Source organism: Eulemur rufifrons, chromosome 7 (genome assembly GCF_041146395.1).
Source record: "Eulemur rufifrons isolate Redbay chromosome 7, OSU_ERuf_1, whole genome shotgun sequence".
NCBI lineage: Eukaryota > Metazoa > Chordata > Mammalia > Primates > Lemuridae > Eulemur > Eulemur rufifrons.
In genome coordinates this window covers 256,844,305-256,855,499 of record NC_090989.1, presented here as the reverse complement: position 1 = coordinate 256,855,499, position 11,195 = coordinate 256,844,305, and the positions used below count along the sequence as shown (strand labels likewise).

Genomic DNA, 11,195 nt, shown 5'->3' with positions numbered 1-11,195 from the left:
TTGCACTTGTATATGGACGCAAACGGCCATTATTGTTTTGCTATGTCTGATCTGTAGGTAATCCTCCATCTCTCACCATTTGTTAAAATAAAGGAAGAAAGAAATTAAGAAAAGGGAATTTCTGCCTTGTTTGCACTACATATGTACCTTTGATACAGGAAGCATATTTTAAAGGGATCAATATTAAGACACATCCTACCCTGGCGAACAACCCTTGGCTGTTCTTGTTTTTAAATACAAAGCAACTATAATTGTATTCCCCAGAAAGAGTTTTAAAACAGTTATATTATCCTTTATTTTTTCCTGCTGGGATAGCATCGTCCAAAAGTGCTCTGTTAGCAATTTATTAGAAAACCCTCATGAACTATACTTCCCTACCACCCCACCCCCCAAAGCCTAAATATAAAACACAACCCTAACACAATACGCTGCAAGTTTTCTGGCTTTAGGTTGTAAGGAAAAGAGCCAGAAAAAAAAAAGTCTTTGCTTTCTACAGGAGCGGCTTTTTCCCTTAAGGAAGGACAGGAACTGGTAGGTGTCTAGACCCATCCCTTGGCTGCTTAGCAAGCAGGTGCTGGCAGATGAGGCAGCTCCCTGCCCAGGCTGCTCCTGGTTAGAAGGGAAGGGTGTCTTGGAAGAGCTTTTCAATGATCATAGGTGGAGGCACCAAGTCTTCCAGCTTCAGGTAGAAGATGCGCTGGAGGCCCAGGGTGGAGATCTTCTTCAGTTCTACCAGGGCACCCAGGACCTTGGGCTCAGTGGGCTCCAGAGCCTGTCCCTTATTCTGGTGGTCTTTTAAGCTGCTTGTGATCTTGTTGCATAGCTCCTCCACTTTCTTTGGTTCTTTTAACCCATGTCGTTCTGCAGAGGAACAGAAAAGGGCAAGTTTAGGAGGCAGACACACCTTAAGACACTTCCAATCCTTAATTGAGGTCCGTGTCCTGTTCTGCCAGCTGGGATGGCATTTTACAATCAAAGTGCCCTCCCTCTCAGAGGTAGTTCATGGCCATTGGTATCAAACGACACCAGGGTTTGAATCCCAGTCCTGCCACTTACTTGCTATGTGCCCTTGAGTAAGTCTCTTCTGAGCCCCAGTTTCCTTATGAGATGAAGATGATGATCATACTCAGTTCGGGGTTTCTGGGAGGACCGACTTAGGTAGATACCACAAGTGAAGCCTAGTTCCTGGCACCTAGCTGCACTGAATGAATGGCAGCGTGGTTATTATTTTGTACCTATTATCCTACTAAGCTCTCACAAAAGCCCTGTCAGAAGGCAGCTCTTTTTCAGAGTGGCACAGAAACACATCCAGGCAGCTGAATTAATGTTCCCATCTTGACAGACTCACTTGAGGGAGGTGGGGAGGCTGTACGTTCTATTTGCTAATGCAAAGGCTGCCCGGCAAGACCCAATATAAAGTGCATTCTTGTGTTTTCATGATAATCACCGCCGAGGAGAATCCAGCTTTTCTTTTCCTTGTTTCCCCCTGCTTTGAAACACCTATTGACTACACCTGGCACTCTGCACGAAATACACATGTCCTGCTGTGGAGATGGAAGAGTCAAAGAGAAGGGGAAGAGGCCCAGAAAGATGTGGAGCAGGCATTTTATAACATATCAATACATGAATACCGGTAGCTTATATTTTACAAAACAATATATAAAATGATGCCCATGTTAAATATTATCGTCTATTTTACATATAAGGGTAAATAATTTTCCCAAAGTCACACAGCTGCTAAAAGCTGGAATTTGGGCCAGTGCAGTGGCTCAGGCCTGTAATCCCAGCACTTTGTGAGGCCAAGGAAGGAGGATCACTTGAGGTCAGGAGTTTGAGACCAGCCTGGGCAACATAGTGAGACGTCTCTACAAAAAATTTTTTAAAAATGAGCCAGGCGTGATAGCACGTGCCCTTCGTCCCAGCTACTCAGGAGGCTGAGGCAGGAGGATCGCTTGAACTCAGTAGTTCAAGGCTGCAGTGAGCTGTGATTATACTACTACACTCTAGCTGGGAAACACAGCAAGACCCTGTCTCAAAAAAAAAATAAATAAATAAAGCTGGAATTTGAATCCAGTCTTCTGAGGCAGATTCTGGCCTCTTGCTCCAGAGCAATGTTGCATCTCCCTGTAATGAGAAAGGAGTCTGACCTCCAATACACATCACTTTGCTTTCCCTCAGCATTTAGATATCAGAGACTCTTCTCTAAGGGAAGAGTTTGGCTATTTCAAAGTTTTTCTCTCTCAGTACATTTACATGTAAAATCATAATCTTTGAGCGATGGAAGACATCCTTCTATTGGGAAATCACGCATTTGCTTCTAGATTTTACTAAATTTATTTATTTATTTATTTATTTATTTTGAGACAGAGTCTCACTTTGTTGCCCGGGCTAGAGTGAGTGCCATGGCGTCAGCCTAGCTCACAGCAACCTCAAACTCCTGGGCTCAAGCGATCCTACTGCCTCAGCCTCCCGAGTAGCTAGGACTACAGGCATGCGCCACCATGCCCGGCTAATTTTTTCTATATATATTTTAGTTGTCCATATAATTTCTTTCTATTTTTAGTAGAGACGGGGGTCTCACTCTTGCTCAGGCTGGTCTCGAACTCCTGACCTTGAGCGATCCACCCGCCTCGGCCTCCCAGAGTGCTAGGATTACAGGCGTGAGCCACCGCGCCCGGCCTATTTATTTTTTTAGTTGGAATATTTTTGTTAGAAAAGTTATTTCCTTGAAGAAAAGCCAATCAGAAAAGCGAAGCTATTATCCAGACATTTTCCTCTTTTCTTGTCTTAAATAAAAGAGATCTGGATCTAGGCAATCTATATTGTCCTCAGTTCGGCTAGTTGTGTAAGACTTGGGAAAGTTCTTCCCTCTCTAGGGCCCTGTAAAAGGAGGAGGTTGGATTTAATGACCTCTAAGGTCCCATTCAGCTCTGATGTGTTATAATTACATTACAGCACAACCATGAACATTGCCAGAAAAATCTCAGTGGATTCTAACTGGCAGGCATCTCATCTCCATACAACATTCTATAGGGAAAAAGGCACTGGACTTGGAGTCAGACAGACCGGAGTTCCGGTTCTGGTTCTATCACTTCCTAGCCAGGTACCCTAATCTCTGTAAGGTTCAGTGTCTTCGTAGGAAAATGGGAATTATTGGGTGGCAGATACATACTTATTAGTTGTATTCTTCCTGTGTATCTTAAATGTTACACAATAAATTAAAAGAAAAAGTATGATTATAATAAAACCTACTTCCCTGGGATGTTGTGAGGCTACACTAAGACGATGTTATGGAAGAATGTTCTGTTGACTGTAGAGTACTACCCACATGGTATAGTCAGCACCTAAGACAATGCCTGACACTTGGCAAGTGGCTGGTATCTACAATGTCTAACAAAAGGCAGCAAAGACTCCTAATTCCCAGGCTCTGCAGTGCATGATTTTCCTTTCCCCAGGAAACTATTAGCTAATCAGCCCAGGTGCAAACCTGTCTCCTAGGGCTTATCTTTACGAAATACATAGTCCCCATGTTTCAGTCTCAGAGGAAGCACCCAAGAGTGAACTTTAAGAGAAATTCTGCCTGCATTGGTGTTCCGCCTAAAGTTTTATTTTTCCCCCAAAAGCAAAAAAGCAAGCTGCAAATTTGGCAGTAAATTTCAAGAGCTATAAAATGTTCATAGCCTCTGACAAGTAATCCCACTCTTGGGAATTTATCCAAAGGAAAAATTTAACAGAAGAATAAACTGTATGCATGGAGACATTTGGTATATTACCAAAAGAAATCCCCGCCCCCTCAAACGACACAAACAAACAAAAGACTGGAAGAAGGTAAAGGGTTGAAGAATAGGGCAACTTTTAAGTAAATGATGGTACATCCATATAATGGAAGATTCTGTAGATATCAAAAAAGACGAATATGAAGGCTATGAAGCAACATGGAAAATATTTACAACATTAAATAAAGAGCAGAATATTAAATCATATCTAAGATGTGATTCCCTCTATGCAAAAATTATTTCTGCATATAGAGAAGGATGAAAGGACACACAAAAAAGTGAAAATACTTATGGGGTTGTTGGATATCTTTTTCCTTTCTCTTAAAATTTCCAGGTTAGTGCTGTTTGTATAATGTTAAAATAATACAAGACAGATTTGGTCTTTTGTGAAGCCCCTCTAGTAGGTATAACATGACCAAACATCATCTTGCTAATACCAAATTCCATTAATACTGAGATGTATCAAGTTCGATTCATAACCTAGGGAGAGATGCTTTTCTTAGAATAAAATAACAATCCATTGATTTAAGCTTCCCCTTCCTTTCAGTGTCTCATATCTCACATAATATTCAAGATCCCATATTGATTATTAGGATAAAGAAACTGAACAGTGTGTTGGCTGGATTTCGGGAGGGGGTTGATTGCGGAACCTTATAACCAGACTTTCTCATGGCCAAACTCACAGAAGGTGCCGCGGAGTTTTCCCTGCTCTCCAACCAGTTGCAACTGCTCAATAACTATGGCAACCATTATTTATTCAGTGAATTCAAGTGGAGATCGATACCTCCTGCCAGCTGGATCAACTCTAGGCCTGGAATTCCTTGAGGAATTCAGAGACACTCCTGTTAGAAGCCAAAGGCACCTCAACCCTTCTTTGTTGTTTTGAACAGCCACTGGATTTGTAGCTTCTTTACTCTTTCAAAAGGGCTGAGATAAAATTCAGTCTCCATGCAAACTACTGCCAGCAGCCAGCAAGATTTTCAAATCACTAGGGAGTCACTAAGTGTCTGGGACCTTCCTAGTAATTTCAAATTCCTTAAAACCCAATCACTGACATTTTAGTTGAAGGGATCTCCTTTCTTCTTGCAGCTTGGTAAACATGGCTGCAGAGCTAATATACAGAGACTTCATAAATTCTGGGGAAAATCAGACATTTGGATTATCCCCCTTCCTAGAGAATTATACACAGAGAATTTTAGTTTAAGGTCTTTGTTCACCATTAAATGAAACAAGCTTCTTGGTATTTCTTGCATGTTGATCTACATAATTTATATCCAGTACTTTAGTATTTTAACTCAGGCCTTATATATTCAAAATTCTAAAGTACAACTTACAGAAATGGTGAAGTAATAGATTTATGTGTCATAATCATTGTATATATGAATTGGAAGAGATTTGAGTCATTTAGTTCAAATTCCTAAGACAAGAAATCTCCGCAACAAGGTGCTACAAAGAGAGCGTCAGGCACCAGCTGGACTAGGAGTTAACTATTTTACCCTAATAATAAAAACATATTTATAGCACTTTCTATTATGCTCTTTTACTTAGATTATTTTATCTCACTCTCACAACAACCCTGTATATTAGGCAGGACAATGATTATCTTTAATTTATAGATAAGAAGGCTACAGCTCAGAGAGTTAAATAATTTGCCTATAGTCAAAGTTAGCAAGTGGCTAATTTCTTTCACTCCAAGTCCAGAGATATTTCTATTATACTAGGCTGCCTTCCATCTCTGAATGTCTCTAATTGTTTGAGTTTCTCCTCATCTTACGATGAACTAGCCTTCCTATAACTCCCTCCTACCTTCTGTGTACCTAATTATCTAATTGATTAATTACTTCTTTCAACAAATATTTATTGAGTACCTATTCCATGGCAAGCAATGTTGTAGCCACTAGGGTTAGAGCAGTGAACAAAGCCAGCAGACAACAGATCATACTCCTAACCTGTGTGTGGTGTTAACATCTAAAGGCACTGTTGGCTGGCTGTGCATTTTAGCTGACCATGCCATATACCTCTGCGGAAGGCAAGAGGAAGGGAGGGAGAGAGGAGGAGCAGAGGGGAGGTGGGGAAAAGGGAGAGATTGATTGAATGAAATAATAGTGCTATATAGGTCTGTATTCATGTTTTTCCATCTTCATCTGGTTAAGATACACTCATCCTTTAGATCTCAGATCAAATATTTCTTTAAGGAAGCTTCCCTTTTTAGCCCCAGACTATGTTCTTCCTATGGCACTCTACTCTGTCCCTTCACAAGACAAAACAGTTTGAAATCAGATATTTATGTGATGCTTGCCTGCCTCTTCCATTACATGTAAGCTCCATGGGAGCGTGGACTGTATTTGCTCAACATGGTATCTCCAGCACCAAGCCTAGTACATGGGGAACACCCAACAAATATCTGTCAAATGAATACATAAATGGAGGCTCAAGGACCTATAAAATGCCATTAAATAAATACTAAAAGTAGAGGTTGTTGAGAATTAATACATGGGTTGGGAGTTATTAAGAACCTAACAACAATAAAAAACTTTATAAACTCTAAAACCTACCACATCTTTGGAACCAGATTTCCTAGCTGTAAATCCTGGCTCTACCATATATTAGCTGGGTGACTTTGGCTCTATTTCCATATTTGTAAAATAGGGCTAATAATGGTACCTGCCTTATAGGTTGTTATGAGAATTAAATGAGTTCGTGCATGTAAAGTATTTTGAACAATGTCTAGCATATAGCAACCACTTAATACAAATTTGCAAGTATCCTTTATATCTAAAACTCAACTCATTACCTTCGCCTTCAAGTGAGGCCCTTCTCAGAGTTTGTCTGTTAATGATATCACAATCTTCCCTGTCACTGTCATAATCATCTCTAACAGTTCCTTCCCCTGGCCCACCATACTGAATCTGTTGCAAGAACTTCAGTTATTATCTCTGTGATGTTCCCTACACCTATCTCCTTCTCTCAGTACCCACTGCCTCTGGACCAGATCTTCAGTATCTGCTCCCTAGATTGTCTTAATAGCTCTTGAGGGGTCTCCCTGCTTACCATATCTGTTATAATCCATCCCAGGTATTTCCAAATTTACTTATTAAACAACATTAAGCAAAATAACACATGTAAAGCCATTGATACAGTGCCTGGAACCAAGTATTTAAAAATGGCAGTTATTATTAATTTCAAAGAATCCTAATTACTAATAGGTTCCCTCATTCCTTGCTACTTAAGGTGTGGGCCCTGGACCACATCAACATCACCTGGAAACCTGTAAGAAATGCAGAATCTCCAAGAGTTTGAGACCAGCCTGAGCAAGAGCGAGACTCCGTCTCTCCTACAAATAGAAAAATTAGTTGGGTGCAGTGGTGCACACCTGTAGTCCCAGCTACTCGGAAGGCTGAGGCAGGAGGATTGCTTGAGCCCAGGACTTTGAGGTTGCAGCAAGCTATGATGACGCCACTACACAGCTGGGGCAACAGAGTGAGACTCTGTCTCAAAAAAAAAAAAAAAAAAAGAAAAGAAAAAGAAAAAAGAAACGTAGAATCTCAGGCCCTGCCCCAGACCTACCTAATCAGAATCTGCAGTTTAACAATGTGCTCAGTGATGTGTATGCACGTGAAAATTGGAGACGCTCTGCTCTAGCCAATTGTAGTGCCCATAAGACGCTTGACCCAGTCTACGCCTAGTGTTCATCTAGCCTCTGATTATAAACCTCATTCCCCAAGGCAGCTTATTCCAATTTCAAATAATTCTGTCTATGAGAAAGTTTTTCTTAGATTGAGCTAAATTTTGCCATCCAATATATAGTTTCCAGTTCTGCCTCTTGGGCTCCTATGAGAAATGTCACATTTTCTTCCTCATGGCAGAGAGCAGGGGAGGAAGAAAGGGATGACAGTAGCCATCAGGAGCCCCACCAAGGAAAAGAAACTCCTCCTTTTGAGCAGGGCTAGGGCGCAGGCCAACTCAGTGACAGCAATATAGTTCTAGCCAACAGGGAAGGAGAGGCAGGCTCTGGAGAGAGCTGTGTGTGTAAATCAAACACCAGCAAACAAACAGAACTTCCCACTCTGAAGTCCACTGCTTTTTCTGGGAAGTCATCTTTTGTCATGTATAACATCCCTTTCTGATGGGCTATCCCAGAAACATTGCACCTCAGCTGGTTGGGAAGCCACAAGCCAGTCGGCAGCCTGTGTTGAGAATGTAATAGTGCTTTTTTGTCTGACTGTCTTTGATTTTTTAGAGTATGTGTCTATCTCTCGGTCCAATGGGACCACAGACTCTGTGAAGGTAAGGGATTTTTGTCCCCTGCATGTAGTAGATGCTCAATAAATATATACCAAATTAATGTGAATTGAAATAAGGCAATTACCAAGAATTCAGACAATATTCTAATAACAATGGTAGGCTAAAAATAATTAATTCAGATTTTTCTAATTTGCAAGACTTTCTGATAGTCACAATTAACCCATTCATTCAATGAATCTTTGCCATATGCCAGACACTTGTAAATGCTAAAGTGCTAAAGATAAATAAGGTTCTCCCTGTGCTTAAGAAACCCACAGTCTATTGGGTAAAGAAAGACACAAAGAAATTCCTTAATACATGTATATATGCAATTGTAAGGATGCATGAAAATTTTTATGGGTTCTTAGAACAGCTGGCTCTTTCTAGAAGTGTGTAAAACAAATAATGTTTAGGATAATAACAACGAAGGTTTGACCTTTTTTTCTCTGCAAAGTACGCATTAGCTCATTCAATCTTTATAAGAAACCTGCAAGTAGACATCACTATCTCTGTGAGAAATGAGAACACTGAGACTTGGAGAAGGCAAAGAACTTACCCAAGATCACACAGATTGCAGGGTGAGGACCTGAACTCAGATCTCCAAACTCCAAATCCTATGATACTCCCCCAACCCCCTATTTTTGTTTTTAACTATTTTGCCCTGCCAGGATTTATACTTAGTTTTCCTTGCAGCATAGCTGATGGCTATATTTGTTGCAAAAACAGGGTAACCAGGTAACCATTCAGAGTAAGCAGGGGTAGCTCTGGAAAGACAGGTGGTAGAGGGTGTGGCAGGGTCAGCCACCTGTCTGGTCCCACCACGTCACTGTTTCACTGCTTTCTGGCCCTGATTCTGACCTCCTTCCTCCTCAGTCTTATTAGAGTTCATGTTTCAATTAGACTAGGAAAAAGACTACAGGCAGAAGAGAAAGGTGTCATTTTCTCACCTGAAAGAATACCTGAGTAGGGAAAAGAAAGCCATGGGGAAAATTCTTTTAGTGTAGTGACTCACAAAATTGCATCTGGATACTCAAGATTCCCTCTGTCATCTGGTTCAAAACTACCTTTCTAACCTTATTTCCCCTATTATTACATGGAAAATGCACTTCGCTCTGAGGTTAAGTCATAATATCGGGCCATAAGGTAAATATCATATAGAATCACTTTTATCCCTGAAAAGCCTTTAAATTTCCCCAAAGCACAGGACATGCTCACAGCACTCACCACCAGAAGCAGAGAAACCGTGACTCACAGTGGATGCCCATCTTTTCTCTCATGCTCACTCCAGGACATACAGTCATTGAGTGTAATAGCCTGCACTCTAATTTTTCTCTTCCTTCTACTTAGATTATACATGTGATTTAATACATGAATTAGCCGGGCATGGTGGCGCATGCCTGTAGTCCCAGCTACTCGGGAGGCTGAGGCGGTAGGATCGCTTAAGCCCAGGAGTTTGAGGTTGCCATGAGCTAGGCTGACGCCATGGCACTCACTCTAGCCCAGGCAACAAAGCAAGACTCTGTCTCAAGAAGAAAAAAAAATACATGAATAACACAACTCCATTGTACATGTCGCCCCCCCTCCCCCCCCCACCGCCAAATGTGCTGAGGTGTTGCACTGCCATGCCTTTGCTATTCTGTTTCTTTGATCTGGAATGTCCTTTATATCTTCCTATGTACAGATGCGACCTCTTTGGGAGGTCATTCATCACCAACAACTTCCACTTTCCTTCACTTGCAAAAAGTTAGCAATAATCTGTACTTCTCCCACACTGAATCAGTCCCTTTTAAGGACCTAAGCACTAATCACCATATATCAAGTTCATTACATCATAATTACACATGACTTTCTAGTAGACTACATACTTCTGGCAGCAGAATTCATGCCTGGCTCATCTTTGAATCCCCAGAGACTGCCACAGTGCGCCTGGCACACAGTAGGCCCTCATTACTTAATGAATGGATATTTATAAACTGGTAATTTTGTGCCAACTTTCTGTTTGAAGGACTTCTTGTTTATTAAATAACTGTGACCAGATATCAGTTCACTGGTATCTCATCAGAAGCAAAGCCTTTTCGGAGATGTGGTACCAGCAAAATGCCAATGGTTAGCGTGGATAAACTGGAGACTTAAAAACATTTGAAAACCACTGCTGTGGGGAACTTCCTAGTTACTGTAGGAAAGGGGAGTGATCTGAAAGAAACCATTTCCTGCCCCACTTTACCACCTAGTTTTTCACGAAGGGGCACAGGGAAAGGAGGAAGAAGAAAAAAGAATTAGGAAAAAAAAAAAAGAAAAACCTATGTTTGTGCAAAGCAGCAATACTGTCCAGATTCTTAATACTTTTCCTGCAAGCAAGACCAGTTAAACTTCTGGAAAGACCATTTACCTTTCATGAGTTCTTCTCTGTGGTAGGTAATTTTGGGATGAATTTTCTAATGCAAATAGCCCAGCTGATATTCTACAATCCCCTTTTATGATCAATGGAGCTTATTCAGAAGTCAAGATCCATAAGAGCCCATATTCAAATGAAAATTAATACCCACAACAATGCGCATGTTTCCCAGGCATCAACTTTTTTGCCATTTCCTGCTGTTTTCACACATTTCAAACCCCTTTCCAACCAGCAAATCAAAAGAGAGTGCTGTGAGGTCCAGAGAAGAGGGCTTATCTTTGTTGTGGGTTATAACCACAGCGCCTATGACAACTTGCTCTGCACAGTCTGGCAGGAATGAGGGCAGAAACTGGAGCTACCCCACGGGAGTGGCCCAAAGACACCACCGCCGTAAAGCACTTGGCCCATTTTAAGTGCTAGGTAAATGCAGCTTTATTACTTTAATATCATTGTCCTCCTTTGAGCCTCTCGCAAGAGCCCAAGGACATATTCACCAAACATACTGCCTTCTAAAGCCACCACCTGTTTCCTCATGCCACTGAGTTTGATTTTGGACTATGCAGGGTTCCCAAGGGGAAGGGGCAGGCATATGCCTAATTTTAGGATGTCTCTGTCACCATCGCTCCAAGGCGGAATGCAGGTGAATTTAGTGCCTATCCTGAATCCAGTTTGGCTACATCACCAACCTAATTTCCTATAACCTTCACTGCTACCCCATGGAATAGATGTGATTATCCCCA

General features: G+C 41.3%; 1 protein-coding gene across 2 annotated transcripts in view; it reads right to left on the bottom strand.

The window, feature by feature from the left end:
• Positions 1–503: 503 nt before the first annotated feature.
• The window catches only part of NR4A3 (nuclear receptor subfamily 4 group A member 3), a 33,635-nt gene continuing 22,943 nt past the window's right edge, over positions 504–11,195 (bottom strand). For both annotated transcript variants that reach the window (XM_069474478.1, XM_069474477.1), the window contains exon 7: positions 504–861. In XM_069474478.1, coding sequence (XP_069330579.1) covers positions 614–861 — 248 coding nt within the window. In that variant the 3' untranslated portion in view covers positions 504–613. The remainder of the gene's footprint in view (positions 862–11,195) is intronic.